Source organism: Corapipo altera, unplaced genomic scaffold (assembly GCF_003945725.1).
Source record: "Corapipo altera isolate COAL_440 unplaced genomic scaffold, ASM394572v1 48b, whole genome shotgun sequence".
In the NCBI taxonomy this organism is placed as follows: Eukaryota; Metazoa; Chordata; class Aves; order Passeriformes; family Pipridae; genus Corapipo; species Corapipo altera.
This window is the reverse complement of record NW_020884884.1, coordinates 4,234,349-4,253,646: the sequence shown is the minus strand read 5'-3', so window position 1 is coordinate 4,253,646 and position 19,298 is coordinate 4,234,349. Positions and strand designations below refer to the sequence as shown.

The following is a 19,298-nucleotide window of genomic DNA, read 5'->3' as shown; positions in this document are numbered from 1 at the left end:
GTTCTATTAAAAGCAATGTAGATGGAGTTTATTCGTCACTGAAGCATTTTATGCAGATGTTCCTACTTCAGAGATGTTCAGTCAGTTAGGTGTAAAGATGCGCTGAATAGGTCGCCATCACTTAGGGTCAGGGAAATGCCACCCCCAGACACATAATTAACGTGGCTGACTGATTAATTGCCCACTGAAAAATATAACTACCCATGCATTTAAATATTTATTTTCAGGCTATGGACTTCACTAGTATTTTCTTTATTTAAAAAAAAGAAAAGCAAACAAAAAAGGCACTGCAGATACTCTTTCTAGAAAGGAAAAGTGCTGGCTGGCGTACCATCCTGTGGGGATTAATCACAATGGAATTCACATTACAACATGCAAAGTAACATGTGTAATCCAGTCTGACGTGAAAAATTGCTAATAACGTCCCAAAAGGAAAGAGCTATGAATGGCTCTAATGCCTGAGGAGTAGGGGAGATCTTTGGGAATTCAGCATTACAAGGTGAAGCATCCAAAAGAAGCTGAAAAGTTGGCTTTCTTCAAAGCCCCCATAGAGCTTCATTCACTATTATGTTTGTGGGCTGCTCTCTGCAGCCTGTTGTACTGCGTTCAAAGGGGCCCAAACCCTGCAGATGTGACTCAGGTACAATAAAGTTAGACCATAAAAGGTAACTCCTAGTCCAAAAGAAAAACCTGTGTGTCTCTACAGGGGTGGGAGGCCTGGAAACTAGTGGTTCAGGGGTTTCACACTGCCTACTCCATGGAGAAGCAACATCCCCTACCTGGAGTATTATCAAGTGTACAGGTAGAAACTGAATGGCAAAGGCTCAACTTAAAGCCCAGGTTGTCACTTCTGTGTTTAAAGTTGTCATGGGTGTAACCATGAGGTAGGAAGGAGGGGTAGGACTTTTTGCATTTAGACTTTATGCTTCTTATGGAGGTGCTTGTAATTGCCTCCTTCCCATCTCTAGCAGCTTGGAAGGGAAGAAAGGCATCTAATGTTGGTCCTCTGGAGTGGATACCAAAACTAAAAGATTTTGCCCTCATGAACTAACATCAGTTTCTACTCCATAAAGTTGGTTATCTACTATGTTTCTTGATTTCTAGTATCATGTAGTCAAAACTCCTTCCCCTTGGTTAGCACCCTGGAATACCAAGGGTGATGAACAGCATGTGAGCAGCCTTGTTTGAACTGCATGAACAGAAAAAGCATATCCTTTTCATATAGCAATGCAGGAATGAGAAAAGCATGGTTAAACATAATAGTTAATTTTTTCTCTCTTTATTGTTACTGTAATAGAACATCTGTAAAAATGTTTCTTTCCATGTGGCCCGTTGAATGAAAAATTTCCACAGAAGGCAACCTGTGTTTGGGAGCAGAGAAAATGGGGGGGGGGGGGGGGGGGGGGGTTTTCCCCCCCCGGGGGGGGGGGGGGGGGTGGGGAGGGGAAGGGGGGGGGGGGGAGCGGGAAGGGGGGGGGCTGGATTTCACTCTCAGAGGTAGACAGAGGACTTCTGCAGGGCTTCTGGAAGCAGAGTTTGTCAGCTGGTGTCAGGGAGAGCTGATCACATGCTCATCTGATGGCAAAATGTGGCTAGCAAACTGCTAGTGTTTCCCCAGTGGTAATAGGTGAGTGAGGCTCCAGAGCTCTGTGGTATCAGATTATTCATACGTATTTCCAGACAAGTTTTCTGAGAGTGGCTTCTAAAGGGAGAAGGACAAAAGCCTGAAGTAGAGAGTAAGGAGATGGTCCTGATCTGGCAGTGTGACATGAATTCAGTAAATGAGAGAGATCTGCCCAAGTGTCTGTTGGTCACAGGAAGGGTTCAAGTGGCTCCTAGTGCAGGTTGGAGAACTCCTCTTGCCGGAGGGGGCAAAGAGTAGCAGTGAGGGAAGAATGTGGTGCTGGTGCCTGAGGCAACTATTTAGAACAAATTACTAAAGTTTGGAGGTAACTGTGGGTTTTAACATTCACCCATTGTTCAGGGACTTGTGAGAGTGGCATGTTCCCGCTAGCTGACTGTTTGACTTACCCATGAAGTTGCAGTGACATTTAGAAACCGCAAATGAGTCTAAAGCATCTCAGCTCAGTAGCCACTTGGAGCACAATACACCCATCGAAGAGGTTAGGGTGCTATTTGTACACTTATGAAAAAGAAGGGGAAACAATAACGTCTCTTGAGAAAGCCATCTTATGGGGTTCTCATGCATAGCAACCAGAGAAGCAAGCTACTAGCCGAAGGCTTGCTTGCTTGCTTGTTTTTAAACTACAAATAACATTCAGAGGTACTCCATTTCTTTGATAGCTTTCAGCACTGGTTGTAACCAAAGTTAGGGACAGAGGTACAAAGGGCTTTCTGTGCATGCATAACTTTCATATTAGTCCTCACATGGAGAGGAGAACATAGCCCTAAATGCACGGGTAAAATATCAAGCAGAGATTTCTTTCCTTAAAGACAATTGTGTTTGTTTCCCCTCCTGCTAATTATATCTTATAAATCCTCCACTCTCCAAACTCAGACAGCAACATTTTGTTACCTACATTCTGTCAGTAGACTTTATAAAGATCTCTAACACATGGTATAAAAGTTATTGCTATAGTACTATATATAACAGCTTTGCATAAGAGAATAGAAGGCTGCCACATTTAGAAAATGCAGGTGCTATGTAAGCCCCTTTCTGAAAGAAAGAACTTAGCTCAGTTTCCTTTGAAGAACCAGAGACTTGAAATTGAAAACTGTATTAATGCCATTGTCTCCTTGTATCAGCAGGTTCCAGAGAGATTCCTGGAAGTGGCTCAGATCACGTTACGGGAGTTTTTCAATGCCATTATCGCAGGCAAAGATGTTGATCCTTCCTGGAAGAAGGCCATATACAAGGTCATCTGTAAGCTGGACAGTGAGGTCCCTGAGATTTTCAAATCCCCAAACTGCCTACAAGAGCTTCTTCATGAGTAGAGAGTTCAGCAGCTATTTATGAATGTATGAAAGTAGCAGTCCCCTTCTGATGCCCAAGTCATGTGTGTCTCTATTTTAATTTCATATATATGTGTATCGCATACATATATATATGTATATGAAATTAGACTGATCCCTCCTGGATATAAGTTTTCGTTTAGTTCCAAGGGGATGGTTATTTTACTTCAGCCTTTGGTTTACTTTTGCCCAAGACCCTTAACATTTGAAGAATCAACGGGGTTAATTTTCAGGGAGAAGAGTTTGGAAGTGTGTAAAAGCCTGTCTTAGCAAGTTAGGGCATTATGTTTAAAAATGCTTTGTCAGATTTATTGCTTGCTGCAAAGTGGCATTTTGTCTTAGTGAGACTAATGTCATGGCACAATACTACAGACAATGAAGTTTATATTATGTTTATACTGCTAAAGGTCTGAACTCTGTGGAGTCACTTCATAAGCTTTGAGCTTTTTTATTTGTATTTATATACTTTTTAATCAATAACTAGATTTTGTTTCATACTTCAAAACAAATACAACATCTATTATAGGTACTCACTCCAAGAAGTGACACCCAAAAATGCAAACGCTATTCTTCATGCTTTCCTTACAGAAATGACAGATACCCTGCACCAGTAATCAACATGCCAGGTTGTTGTTTCTCTAAATTGCAGCAAGGGATGTTTGCACAAATCAAATACCATTCTTGCAGGGTTAGGCCAGTAATTCATGCACAATATCGTATCAACCACACTAATTTTGGAATATGGTCAGCTTACTAAAGCGGAAGCATTTCACTCTCCATAGAGTAAAAATGAAACCTTCAGCGTCCTATATTGCCATGTCTTGGTCTTACTTTAAGTGGCATTTGTCCCTAAATTTATTCTTTTCTTGGTCCATTCTGCCTCCCAAGATCCGCTTTCCAGTATACAAAGTTTTCTGTCCATATTTGACATCTGTTCTGAAAGGCGCTTTTTGAATGATCTTGGATGTAGTAGAAGAGTCTTCACCTCACAGTGCTGAGGCAAAGGAAAAAAAATAAAGGCTTGTTTGTAGCTGTAAAATATAATAAGTCTTTTCCTAATCAGAAGAATAAAAATTACATTTTCATAAAAATCTAATCAAGCATATACAAAAATCAGCGTCCTCCTGGCTATGCAGGGTTCAGATAGCCAAATTAGATTTTTAAAACTACAGTAAGTGCAGCTTTAAAAAAAAAGAAAAAAATCTGTTTGAGCAATGTGCTGCACTTGTCTTCTGAAGCTGGAGCTAGTGTTGACCAAAACCTGAGCTACAGTGTAAAGTCCATGATGGATCTGAGTCTGCCTGAATACTATACCCCGATGTGACAGAAAGAAAGCTGGCTGCTAGTTCTGTTGCTTTCTTTAGTGACTCTCCTTTTCTCATGTTTTCAGAAAGATATGTTCTCCAGAAGTTTGGGGGAAGGTTGAATATGCTATGGCACACTGTATTTGTCATTTTCTTTGTCGTCTTTTGTACGGATGCAGTAAGAATTTATTGTTATCATCAATAGTATTTTCCTCTACATAATTCAATCTAAATCTCGAGGAAATTCCTAATTAGCTGTGAATTATATTTAGACCATCTAGGATATTGGTATCTTCTTTATTTTAAAATTACATTTTGACTTTGGAGAGTGAAAGTTTACCCATGTGACTAAAGAGCTGACCTGATCATTGCAATTTCACTTCATTTACAAATACTGCTGATAGACAGAAATGTATGAAAGCAATTATTGTTAGCAGAAAGCCTTAAAAACCTGCTGACTTCAAATTAAACAGCACAATCCTACGATTCCCTGTCATTCTTTTCAAGCACTGGCAGTATCTGTGGAGTATAGGCAATGCAGACAATAGCATGGGATGAAGTGCCAACATTTTCACTATGCATTAAAAGCAAAACAAATCTTGATCTTAGACTCTCTGAGAGTACCTAATAGTGTATGTATCCTTACAGTAGACAGGATTTATTTTTCTTTATTTTATTTTCTTACATTTTCTTTCATTTTATTTTCTTCTCTTTATTTCATTTTTCCTTTCTTTTTTAATGTGTGTGTGCATGATTTGGTAAACATTACACTTCATAAAAATCCAATGAAATCTGAAGGTGAAAATTGTGTTCATGCACTTTTTGATTTATGGGAAGAAGTGGCATAAAATGCTCAAGTTTTAATACAGTAAGTTCATCATTGGCATACCATCAGATACAAAATATAACTGCATTGTCACCTTGGACATAAGAAAGCAAAGCCATACTTTAGTCATACTATGTGGACATACTACTAGCTACCATCTCAATCTGTGATTTCACAGTTGCTTTTATTATTACTATTATATTATCATATTATTATTAATATTATTATTAATATTATTATTATTATTATTATTATTATTTGGCTGCAATGGAATTCACATAATCTAAATAAGTGAAATTGTGTACTCAACACTTGATGTTGTTGCATTTATTTATTTATTTATGAGTAGCATGATCTCAATAGTAAATGAGGCATAGGAATTAGGAATAGAAATTTCATCTTAAAAACAAAATAAAAACCTCCTTGGTCTGAATAAATGATAATTTGATCATTCCAGTTACATGATTTTTCTGCATTTTATAGCCATATTGCCTTTGTGCCTCCCAATGCACCTAAAATTACAAATACATGTATTCGTACTAAATTCTAAGTAGAATCCAGTTTCTTTTAAATGATCTCAGTATTGTTTCACTAAAAATGGCTAAAAGGCAGGAGGCTACTTCTATTGTGATGAAAAGTTTACATAGGAAAAGAATTTTGAAATCCATGTAGAAACCCCATCTTGCCATTCATTTACTGCTAATTCAGATTTATTTCTGCATATAAACTTGAGGTTATAGTCTGTGCCTAGACCTTAAATGCACCAGCGGAAGGATAAAAAAATCCTTCAAAATACCAGTTTTTCCCCCACAAGTACAATTGTTCTTGTGCCTTCTGTGGCTTACAATTTTCATCTTTTAAACTTTATTTTTCAATTACTACAGCTGCAATAAACACTGACTTTTTTTTTTTCCAGCTGTTTGACATAATGTTGATAGCTATGCATATTTTGTGTCTTTTTAAAAATTTAAAAAAAAAAAAGCAGGAGAATACGTTTTTGAAGAAGAGAATTTTTAGAACAGTTTGATAATGCAAATTATTTTTTCTCAATTGTTTGAGCAGCATTCAAGTTTTGAAAATTCTTGTAGAAGCCAATTTTTTGTAACTGTGGTGCAAATCTTGTGTTTTCTTAGCCTGATGAAAAGTAGTATAGAAGCAATATTTCATACGTGACATATGTGCGTATACATATACATATGTAGTCACACACACAGGACAACATGTGTGGTCATATGTATGTATATTTACACAGAAACACACACACACACACAAAATATGCGTATGAAGTGAAAAGCTTACCTTTTTCCTATCTAGATTAAGAACCTATTTTAGACATTTGTTATGTTTTGTGAAAAGAATGTTCTATTTGAAACTACAAAACATTTAATTCTTACTGTATCTCTGGTTGTTTAATGGGAACGTTTCACATTTAATGGTAAACACGTGGAAGATGTTAGAATGTAGTAATTATTTAAGAAGGTGTTCACCCATGTATTCCTGAGGTTTGCTTTGTGCCTCTGAGTATTATTTAATTAAAGTGTTTTAAGTTTGAAGAATCTTTGTTACTGTACCAGGTATGTGGGTGAACATTGAAAATTGAGGGGAACTTTTATAAAGCAATGTAAATATTCAACCTTATGGCTGTTCTTGCATAAAGACATAAGATTTTAATAACTACATTCTGAAAACATCTGTTGAATTTATAAGAAACACTACAGTAACTGTGTAGATAGTTGAAAGCATTCTTGAAAATCCAGCTCTCTACTTTTAAAAGTTAAGTCTCTTTCATCAGATGTCAAGGGAATGGGTAATACAGTTTCTGTAAAATTGCAGAATTTTTTTCTATGTATATGAAGTCAGTTAATAGAAAAATGTTTTTTTTCCACAGGTTAATATTAATTAAGAAATAAAGGTGAAGATTTTGTGGCTTTAAAGATAGGATTTTCACCAGCAGCATTGAAAGATTATACATATATATATATACAGAAAGATATATATATATATATATTAAAAATGGAAAGTGGTTTACAAAACCCCCAAAATGAGCACTGTACATGAGAAGTGAAAGCAAAAACTATATTTGCCATGTGTATTATATAGCAATCATTGGTGTTAATAGTGCAAATGTTTCCTTCTGGTACCAACTATGTGTTTGAAAATTCCAATACGCATTGTTTTCAAAAAGCTCCCCTTAAGGAATGTAACTGGTTTATGAGTAAGCAGTTACTGTATTGCACTTAAATGTTCTGTTGAAGGAAATGCAATTTTGTTTTCTGTAGAACTGTTGGTTGTAAACCATCTATAAACTGAAGCTAAAAATGCTCATATTTAGAGCTGGGATGAAAACTGGTATTTAACCTTTGTATCTTCTTAGGAATATCCTTTTTAGTGTATGAAAGGTGGTGGCACTATGACTTTATTTAGTCTTTTCATCTGAGCCACAGTCACCTCTCTCCCAAAGCAGCCACCTTCCAAATGCACAAATACTGGGATATGTAGAAACAAATCTAGAAGAAACAGTGAGCTTACATTTTTCTCCAAAATCCATACTTTCTGCATTAATTGTACCACTAGTGAGATAGTAGACAAACACAATAACCATCTCATTACCATATATCGTGGAAGAGTCAGGAACTAAAAAAAGAAGGAAAAAAAAGCCTCTTAAGGTTGGTTTTAATGCTGCCCAGAAGAGTCAAAGGTTAAGGTTTAAACTGATATTGTCCCAGCCATTACTCATATGTATATAGTTACAAAAGTGACAAAACACTGCCTTTATATTATTTAGCAATATGTTGTAAATAGCATTATTAAGCTCTTTTTTTTTTTGTAATAAAGACCCTTTAATTTGAAGATAGTACAATAACTGAACTGATAAAGTCAATTTTTGATTTTTTTTTATTTTATTTTTTAGCTAGAGGCAATTTCAACTGTGGATTTTTTTGTTGTCGTCTATTGTTCTGAAGACTTTGCATAATTTATTGGTTTAATTTATCCTAATTTATTTGATGAAGGTGTACAATTTTGTATTACCAAGGATGTACTGTAATATTAATTGATGACAAGATAAAACAATAAGACTCCCCTGTCCGTTTGGAAAAAAAAGGTGCAGTAGACAATTGATTGAAAAAAAGTTACAATTCTAGCTTGGCAGCTACTAAATTTAAGATAAACACAGGAAAAATGTTTGGGGGGGGGTGGATTTTATTTTGTGTGTTTAAAGCTTTTGTATACTCTCCAGACTTTTACCTTTTTGCTTTGTACCACTTAAAGGATACAGTAGTTCAATTGCCTTGTGTGCCTTCCATCTTCTCTAAACTGAATGTATGTGCAGTATATATGCAAGCTTGTGCAAAATAAAATATAAATTACAAGCTCATTGCCATTGTTTATATTTATTTCCAAAAGTTTATATTACCCCACATCAAGAGGTGAACCTCCAGACCACTCTGCTGTGGCCAGGTTGTGCCTAACACTGTAGTCCTCTGAAGGTTTTCTTTTCTCCTTAGTTCAAATTATTTATTAATGAAACTACCAGCCCTCTTGCAAAATGGATATAATGATTTATCGCGTTGGTGTCCTACCTCCAGCACAGCGCCGGTTAAGATAATGAATGTTATTTTGCAATAGTCTATCTGACAAGGAATAACATCCTGTGAGAGACCTGTTATGTCTGAGGTATAGACAGCCCTTTAAATAAAATGTAGCCAATGTGAGCTAGAAAGTACTTTTATTTATACTGTTTAATCATTTCCTGGATATACCTGCCGTGCTGGTGTCCTGCAACAGGAGGTCCCTCAAGTTGGGTGAATGTAAGGATAGTGCTTGTTGAGATGTTGTTCACATTTGTTACTGTTACCAGTTTGACATTGTTAAGGGTAGTGACCAGATACCATTCTCTATTGTTTTTATTATAATCCATCACTCATGGATCACTTCCATTTCAAGCTGTATCATCAGTAGGGTTATGTATACCTAGTCTGTTCTTACACAGTTCCTCAAGATGTATTTGTTCATGGTTTTTCTCTGTTCCTTCACTGTGTCTGCTGTTTCGTATGTATCTTAAAATTTGAAGTTGAGTGAACTTCTGATTTACATCACTGTTTGTGTTTCAGATATGAAAGGTCTCTTTTTGGCTTAGAATTAGTGCAGATGGCAGTAAGATGGTAGCTTATTTGGATCACAAAATCATGCAAGACTTCTCTGATTTTGAAGGAGAAGCATGTTAAAAATATGTTTTGTTCTGAGGTCATTTATTTTCAGAATCTGCTGTGATTCAGCCTCAGGACACTGTAGAGCTGAGCTGGAGCCCGAATCCAGCTTTAGCTACATTGTAACAACTAAATAAATACTTCATATCTGCAAGAGTAATTTAAACTCCATGTCTTTTCATACAACTGGAGTTGCATTTGCTGGGCCACATCAACAACAGGTGTAAAGGAGGTCAGTAGAAGGTTATGAAGTTACATCTACGTAACTAACAGTCATTTAGGTGTGAGATCTTCTCTGGTTTTACTGCAAAAACATTGCCTCTCCTAGTTGACATTTGTCCACTTTATCAAACTAACATACTAGAAGCATTTCCAGGTCAAAGTACCTGATATTCAGGTAATTTTCTAAGGAGCTGGCTGCCTCACAGCACTTATTAACTGTCTGTGGATACATTCTAAAACCATGGTGTGGTGGGCAGGGCAGACTGCAGTGTCTGAAATGATGAGTGTGTCAAGGTCTCTGGCTCATCCACTCCAGAAAGCCTTCAGCTTTGAGGAGGTCCTCTTCCAATCATGGTTCCGAGCAAGCACAGACATCCCAGGAGGGAGCTGCTGAGAAACCGTGAAAATGTTTTCCTTGTCAGGAGAAGGCAAAGAGAGTGTGAGGAGACAACAACCCAGCAGCTGGTTAAGCAAGCCCTAGCAAAGGCTTACAAAGGCAGCTGCAGACTACATGGGAGGGCTCATTCTTGTGTCAGTTATCAAGAATTAACTAGATGAGGGAGAGGGCGATCATCCTCAGGTACCCAGTTAATGGACCAAAGGATACGAGCTGCATGGGTAATTGCTAACCCTCTCTGTCCCCTTATCAGTTTTTCTCTCAAATATACTAGTTCTGTGAAATACAAGACACTATTTCCCATTTTACCCTGCAGTGGAAAGCACACAAATCTCTAAATAAGAAATTCTAGCTATTGGCATCTCAGAATGCTGCAGGAGTTCAGAGCTAGACTGGAACTTGGCAAGTAGTCCCTGTCATTGCAGAGGGCCAAATCAACTTTCCCAGGCTTCAAGCACCCTCAAATGATCCAAATTTTGCAGATCTGGCCATCTGTGCTTGGAAATCCTCAGTTCCCCTAATACCTGGAATTTTTACAATAAGGAAGATACTATGTTCTAGCTTTTAAATCATAAGGAAGACCTGAATCATTCCTGAGCAAGGCAAATAGAGCAATTTTATGTCAATGAGACCATCACTAGGAACTGGGGTCTTTTCACATCATGTTACTGAGAAACCAAATGTGGAAGACTGCATTTTGTCATTTGAGAGCCTGAAAGAGTTAATTGCTCTCATTTTCTTGGTCTGTACCCTTATTTATGCCCAGTCTAAGTTGTGCCAACACAATTTCTATGGAGATGATCCCTTCTGATCCAGTCTTTCCTCTTTGTTAGGAGGGAAAGGGAGAGTTGCAGCATATGACTGACTGCAGTTAGGAAATAATGGCAAATAAGTCAGTCACTCTGTGCAGTCGGTTACAGTGTTTCCCCAAACAAACTAATCTTACTGACTTTTAAAATATAGCATAGCATTTATTTTAAGAACACAGTACGCAAAACTAAATCTTTGCTAAAGCTTATGGTTGAATGGGGCTGGAGGGCTCCCTTGATGAAGGCGGAACTGATGGATTGAAAGGGCTGTGGGGTAGGAGGGTTGTTTCCCTGTGTGGTCCAAGTGTTTGACCCTCTGGGCTCCTTGCAAGGCCTGTCTTTTCTCCCAATTTTTCAGTGGGCAGGGGCATTTGGAGAAACTGCCTATTAAAGCCTGATAGATTGGTGAGTGCAGAGAATCCATCAATTGCCACGATGCCCATTTTTGTGTACCGTTTATTAGCACTACTAACATACCTGTGCCTCAAAGAGATGAAAGAGATATCTTTTATTTAAATATTACATTTTTTTTAGACACTCAAATGAATGCTTGTTGGCTTAGGTTAGCCTGACTCTTTCCAGAGCTGCAGAGCGGAGTGAGACGCTGACTCTGCTTCAGAGAAAGGACCCCCCCACCTCTCTCTGCCCAGAGTCTGCGAGGCTGTGATTGCATTTTCATGAATAAATCCTAGGCGAGTGAATAGTGGTACTTTCCCATTTATTTGGGAATCAGTGTGAAAAAACAAACAAACAAACAAACAAGCTATTTGCTTCACAACAAAACACATGAAAATGAACTGCTGTTCGCACTCAAAGGCAGTTAATTGCATGCAGGGTTTAATTTTATTCTTTAAAATTATACTTAAGGTTGAGCCTCTATCTAGGCAAAGGAAAAGAGAAAAAAAAAGAGAAAGATGGCACAGATAGTTAAAGAAATACTACTGGCTCCAATGTAAATATGTTTGCAGTTTTGCAAGAGACCTGCCAGTCAAGCAGCTGTGGGAGGTAACAGGGGAGAACGCAGGAGAGGAAAAAGTCTTGTGGCAACAGTGGCCAGTTTCATTATGGCTACTGCCAGACTGTGAAACAACTCTGGGGGCTTGAAATCCTATTGCCTATTAAAACTGGGCATGACAGCTCTTTTTTATGCTTCACCAACCAGAGATGGAACTGTGTCCTAGGGGAAATAAGGAAAAATATTTATTACAAGTGTTTAACACCTTTTAGTACAAAACAACCCTAATATGCAGCACTCAAGGATAATTCCTGCCAGCACATGTAAAACCAAGGGAAATCGCTTATCAGCTCAATAATTTGGTCAGAGCTTTTAAAGGAAGAGATGATGTTCCAGTCAAAACCGTAAGCCCAGATTTCTCTGAAGTGGAGGCACTTTAGATTTTTATTTTTTTATTATTATTATTTTTACAATTTCTCAGTAATCCACACAAGGCTCTGACAACACACCCACCCCAGGGACTGCATGGCCTGACTCGGGCTGAAGATTGGCCGTTCAGACTGGAGACTTACCTGCCTCTCATGCACAGCAATAGTGGCTGGCATATTAAAGAAAGCCATAGGACAGTTAGGGGTGGATCTTGAACAACCCATGAGGTGGAGGTTTGAGCTACTTCAAAGGCTTATCTGAAAACCGTGCATCCTGAACTCGTCTTACGCTGCAAACAGCCTGGAAGCACAAGAATGCCCAGGTCAAGGGGTGTATTTCCAATCTTTCCTAATAAATTTTGTGTGTTTAGAAGCAGTGAAATTCGCTGCTTTGTTACATGAGCCTATGCATTATGACTTTAGGTAAAACCTAGATCTGATGGGGAGCTCCACCATGCATTGAGCGCCACAGGAAAAAGTCTCGAGCACTTTCAAGACTGAGCTGAAAATATTCGTGCTGCCAGCCACATGTCCCCATTTTATAGACAGTGAAACGGAGGCATGGGACGGTGGCACCATCTCCCCAGGACCCCCCATCTGCCCTCTGGAGAGCCAGGAACAGCACCTAGTCTTCCAGCCCTGTGCGTTACTCATTAACGCTCCCGTTACTCGTTAACAGCCCGCACAAGAGGTTCCTGTGCAGCCCTCCCAGAGACCCCAGTTTATATTGTGCAATCGACACACTGCTGCTGTTTCAGTTTTATCTCCTAGCAGAAACCTTGCTTTCAGCCATCCTTTTGCATCTTTGCGAGTGACTGGAGCCAGTATTTTACAATACTGTTTACCCAGCCATTTGCTTTTACAGAACCTGGGGGGAACCAAAGAGGAATTAGAAAAGACCATCCCTAGCGAGGATTTCCCCCTGCCCATGAGCCAGGTCTCTCCCTTCTTGGTGCTGGTGCACACCATCAGGAAGGGCCTGCTGCTTAAATGGTGTTTCTGCCCTTCCAGAAATTTCCAGAGTATTCAACAGACCTTCACTGGGCCGTGGCCAGCTGCTGGCTGCGGCACAGGGAGGCACAGCACAGCTGACCCAGTGGCTGGCAGGGAAAAGAGCAGGTCAGGGTGTGCTGCGGTGGGGCAAGGGGGGAAACCTGGCTCTGCCAGTGAATGACCCTGTGCAAAGGGCTGGGTGGGTGGTGCTACCTGGGGCCACAAAAGCTGCTCCTTACTCTGGGCAAAGGTACTGGGGTTCAAAGCTGGTGGGCCAAGAGGGCTGTGGGGTGCCGAAGGACAGCAGGGGCAGAAAGGGTCTGGACCCCCCATCTAATCAGTGGGGTGAAGCTGGTGCCCAGTGGCAGGCACTCCGGCCCTTCATGCAGCTACCTACCTGTCTTTCCAAATTTCAGTACCATTCTCATATCTCTTTGGAGAAGGGAAGTGGAAGGGGTGGATGACTGTGGTTTTGACAAACATGAAGATAGTAGCAGCCCCAGCAAATAAGCATGTATGTTGTCCTCAGCAAAAGACCTGTACAACTGTCCAGGGATTCTGGATACAGTACAAATTGCAAAATTCAGAATTTGTTCAAAACATCGAACTATTTTTTTATTTAGATAATATCAGTAATTTGTAATAATTATTATTGTTATTATTAACCTTAAGGAACTTTGTTATTCTATAAATATAAATAAAGTGTAATAATCCTTAATCTGATTTCAAATGACCCGAAAAGAGGATCAAAAAAGTGCAAGACAGCTATACAACAGGGGAGAAAATGGGGGGGGGAGGGGAAGGGGGAGATGTGGGTGAGGGGGGGCAGTGGGGGTGTTGACTGCAAAGAAAGAAAATTATCCCGATTCTAGCACTGCTGGAAAAACGTGAAAGTTATTGCCACACAAAGAACCTCTTGAACTACTCTGCCTTCCAAAATTTCTACTGCACTCTCTGCAGTTACTTGTGTATGGCAGAAGCAGCATCTTTGTATTATATGAACAGTCTGCTTCATAATCAAATACCATCTGTCGCTACATCTGAACTTGTTTTCAACATCTGTGCGTTCTGGTCTTAACAAAGCTTTAAAAACTAATTCAAAAACTTTCACAGATCACTGACTAAATATGTACATTTACCATCTTTCATATTGGTTTAAAATATTTCTTCTATAGCTGCATCCCCTTGGCTGGGAATAGTTAAGATGTATACACTGAGTTGCTTTATTAAGCTTATTTTCTAATGGCCTTGGGTAGCCAAGTGCAAAAGAGGGACACTTGCTCAGGCACCGAGAGGACCCATCATATTCTTTCTTGGTGCCAATACAGTCCCTTTCTGCCAATGAGAAACCTGAAAGTTGATCAGCTACCATACCCCAATTACTCAAAATGACACTACAGATAAAACTGCAACCAAGGGGAGAATCAACTGTATGGCTTATATGCTGCTAAAGTGTGTCTGAACAAATGGTGAAGTAAAATCATGAGAGCCCTCAGGAGGATAAGTACGTTGTTACTTTGCACATGCTTCAGAAATGTGAAGTACATCTTTACAGAACTTTTGGCCAACCCCCTGGCAGATGTTGACCAGTTTTGCTTATGTATACATCAGTTGCAGAACACTAAAACAGAGATTGGAAATTTTAATTTAGTCAAGGCAGTTGGGCTAAAATGATGGCTTTTGTTGAAACCATTAAATAGAGCTGCCTAATGAAGTACAGTACAGCACTGGCAAACCGAGCCCTGATGAGATGCAGCAGCTTCCAAACTGCAGCCCTGGAAAAGGGAAGAAGGAAGCTTGCAAGTCTTTAACTAAAGTGGAATGGCGACAGCTCTTGTAAAGCTGCATTTGATTTTGTGTTTGAGGGCAGACGCACTTGTACATTATCGCCCTGACATTTTAACCATTAGTTGGAAATGTGCCGGTGCAGTTCCTGCCATATATTTCTCAATCCTATTTGTTAGAAAGTGAGCTAATAGACAGTGTGATGAAGTGATCATAAATTCACTTTCAAAGGGCATTTGGGTTCAGAGCCTAAAGACTGAATATGGCAAATTCTTAGGCACATGGAAGAAGGTGGGGGCCAGGAGGGTCATTCTCACTGATGGGTTCAGTGATTGATTCCACTACAGAACTATATTTGCCCTTTAGTTGGCTGTTTAACACGGAATAGCTATAATAGGTTCCCGATCCATTATTCCTCTTCTTCCTAGGGTCACTATGAAGTGAAAGAAAATATAACCTTGGTTGTGATAAAATAAACTTTAACATTATCAGGTGTTTGGAAATTGGAAGTTGTCTGATTGCTTTATATAGGATACACACAAACACACACACGCAAAGGGTTATAATATAATCCTCCATGCTGCCTCTGACAAATGGTTATTACCATTCAGTATCGGTTTTTTGCTCATGCAATAATATGGTGTCATGCAAGTCCACACAGCCTTGAAATTCTTCTTATTATACACAGCCCTCCAAAAACCACATGCAGAATGCTGCTGTTTTGATGGTGATTAGCAGCATTTTTTTAAAGATAGGTGGCTTAGAACAAAATTTGCTTTGAGAGACAAAATAAATTATCTGAAAGGCAAGATGAAAATGAGTGTTTTAGCACAAGGCAGCCCCAAAATATTTTCAATAATTAGGAGAGACTTATGTTCCATTTCACTCTTTTATGTGTTATATAGTATAGAGCAAGTGCTACTGTAGTTAAGTGTTTGTCAGCATTTCCCTTGTAAATCCTGGTTTTCCAGAGGGTTGCTATAACTTGCCAATTTCAAATCACACTGGGCTAACACTCACTATACACATTGTCAGCCCAGATGCAAATTTCTGTTGTTGTTATTACCAAAAATGAAATCAAGTGAAGCTGCTGGTTTTTAGTTGATGGCAAAAGATGATGGTTTGGAAGTGGGGGATGGCAGTGGTGTGTGTGCTTTTTTTTGCTGCTGCTCCTACTTGGGTTTTTGTTGCTGCAGTGGTCTGATTCAATTGGGTTTATTTTGAAAGGGATGTGTGGGGAAGTTATGGGTATTTTTATACACCCCAAAATATAAGTGACACTTAGAGGGCTAAGGGAGACGACGGCAGCATTCTGATATGGTGCAATTTACTCCATCAGGCATTTGGTATTCAGGAGTACACCTGCTGACCTCCATCCTGAGCTTCAGTTCTGCGTTGTAAAGGCCCTAACATGCTAATAAAGGTCCATCCAGCAGCCAAATTGTGCAAGAAAACATGAAATTATTTGTCTCAGCTGGAGCAACTCCTGTGAAGCACAGAAGTAAACCCTCGTATTTTCCTCCCAGCCTTTGGGACCAACATTTTGAATTCCAGCAGAACCTTATAAACACCACTGACTGAACCATGAAAAAGGGGCCAATCTTCCTTCCTCAACATCCCCAAAACCTATACCATTCCACAATGGGCACAGGAGAGCACAGGACTTTGGGGCTGCAGTCCTAAATGTTCTCTACTTGACAACAGACCACAGGGGCATGTTCTCCACTTTTAATTAATTAAAATTAACTTCCAAAAATTTAAAAAAATTCTGAAACACTGCTGTCCTCCTATTGTTGAATCTTTTCCTAATTAACACCCACTTGGTTTTGTTAACTGGAGAAGGCTGTACTGAGAATCTCTCAGCTGCTTTCCTCTCTGAATCCAGACTAAAAGCAGATTTACACCAGTGCAGCCATATATTGTAAGAGTAAGTGGAGAAATAGGCCTGGAGTCAAATGACTGCGTTGGGGAGTGTACTTCTAGATGTTTACAAATCTAGAAGGTTTTCTGCAAGTAAAGGAATGGGGACTCCCTGGGTGAACAGTTGTTTCCAGCTCAAGAGAGGCTAAAAAGTGGCGATACCACACTCCAGTTGCCCTGAGAAAGACAAATTGGAGAATATGTTCATATCACTTAGCAGATATCCACAAGCCTTGTAGTACTTTTAAATCAGACTCTGCTGATGTGACTTGCAGAGCTGTCAGTTTGGGGGGGGGTTATCTTACTGCTGTTGGAGGTGTTGGGGTATGGCTTGTGATATTTTTGGTGCTCTGGACTGAGAAACTAAGGTCAGCAAAAGAGACTGTGACATTAGCGTAGGTTCAGTCTGTGTATAGTAACAGCAGGTTAATTTTATAAGCCATTGCTCAGGTACCTGCCTCCAAGATCTGCAGCAATCAGAGCTACCCCATACACCACTTTAGCATAGAAAACAAGGTCTGAATTAGTCACACATTATTTTCCTCTCCTGGAAAAATACTGAGGTAGATTCCGCTTGAAGACAAAGGGCAATTCCCTGCCTATTTAGTGTTAAGCTAGAATGCCACTTTTATTCTATATCCAAGCCCCAAATTTATGTATATTGATGCATTCCAACACAAAATTCAAGCTTCAAGATCAGAGGATCCCAGTAAAATATCAAGATACTTCCACACAAAAGAGAAACTGGATTTGTCCTCTATGTAAGACATACAGCAGATAAAACCAATAATACCTTATCTCCTCCCATAACTTCCTGGCCAGGAGCAGCAGCAATATATATTAAGATATCAATTGACTCTTTATAGGATCAAGTAAGGAACAGCTGAAATCAGTCCTTGCTTTTATTTGAGTTTAATTCATCCAGTCGTAGATCTGTGTGGTAACCACCTATAATAAAGTAATAATAGCAATAATAATAGAGCTTTGTACTTTTACAGCATCTTCCATCGAAAGCTATCTCAGTGTGCTTCATAAACATTACTCTTGCATCAATTCCTTCAATTCCTCCAGTTTCTCTTCATCTTTATCTGTAGAATCTGCAGTAGTATGATAGCATGGATAGCCTTACAAATAAACTAAGACAAGCTGTTATTTCAATGAAATATAGAAAGAACAAGGTAAAGTTATTTGAAAAATATGAGAAAAATTCAGTAGGCTGGAGGTGGCATATGTTCGTTTTGCTAACATATTATGTGCTCGGTTAAGGATAAAAGAAAATCCATACATTCTGCTAGGTTCACTGATATTCTTGCATTAAAGGAACATAAATCAACGTGTACCGTTCACAATGTCTTATTTCTGAGACAAAAAATGAAGAAGAAAAATATCAGTGAAGAAAGTTTGGAAATTCACAGTTTTTGCTTCTTTATGACAGATAATAAAATCTCAGTCTTATGATCACACATTTCACATGTATGTAAGTCACGGCATTGAAAGGTGACAGGACATGTAGGTGTGGGCTTGCAATTTGAGGCTCCCCAAAACAGTAGGGCTCTCTTCATCTAGAGTTATGTGGGAACTAGCTCAGTAAACATAGGTATGAGACAAATAAGAAATACTAACAAATATTGACATAGGTATTGCATTCAGTCTCTTGAACTGACTTCAGAACAAGAGAAGAAGATGCTGTTTGCTTCAAAAAATTCATCCCTGGAAGCTTAGCCTGTCTCCAGTGGAAAACTTCCTTGAATGAAATTCCCTCATGGTGGACAGCCAGCACAAAGCCCATATATTACTTATCTTGTGGTAATTCTTCTTCTATTTCTGTTCTTTAATTTCAAGTGAAAGGTAAGTAAAATTTAAAAGATGAGGAGAACACACGAGAATGCACAAAATTATGCAAGCAGGCAGATTTGGGAGAAAAAATGCACAATTAAGAGGAATTTTCTAAATGGAAAGTGCTTCTAAGTAGGAAAATCCCAATCTTCCAGCAGTATCAGAGGCCTTTTCCCTCTTGCTTTGTGTTAGGTTTGAAGATTGTCTCCACAAAGAAGCTGGTTCCTATACAACTAAGTTGCCATTTCCTTTGCTGAACAAATCCAGTCTTGAATCAAGCACAGTGGAATGCTGGGAGAGTCACAAATAGCAGAGGAATGGGGGACAGGCAGTGAGCTCCAGTGGAAGACTTAGACAAATAAGAACCCTGTGGTCCATGGCTCAACTTCTCCACTCATAAAATACAAGCAGTAGTAAGTATCTTCCTGTGCTAAGTGTATTGAGTCAGGCTGTCTGTGTAAACGTTAAGACTACTACCAGTTATTATACCTTCAATAATTCCATGCTGCCCTCTCTCTTTTCTCAATATGACAGTGACTGTAGTGCTAGCCCAGTAATTGGATATTTGCATGCCTCAAATTCACTGGTATTTAATTTTTATATCATTCTCAGAACCTATCACATATTTGTTTTGATTTATTC

The 19,298-nt window shown here is 39.1% G+C and overlaps 1 protein-coding gene across 5 annotated transcripts in view; it reads left to right on the top strand.

Moving 5' to 3' along the window:
* Positions 1-8,479, top strand: part of PROX1 (prospero homeobox 1) — a 49,184-nt gene extending 40,705 nt beyond the window's left edge. For 3 of the 5 annotated variants that reach the window (XM_027641487.1, XM_027641484.1, XM_027641485.1), the window contains exon 5: positions 2,767-8,479. In XM_027641487.1, coding sequence (XP_027497288.1) covers positions 2,767-2,955 — 189 coding nt within the window. In that variant the 3' untranslated portion in view covers positions 2,956-8,479. The remainder of the gene's footprint in view (positions 1-2,766) is intronic. The other 2 variants (XM_027641489.1, XM_027641486.1) reach the window with 1 other exon arrangement.
* Positions 8,480-19,298: the final 10,819 nt, after the last annotated feature.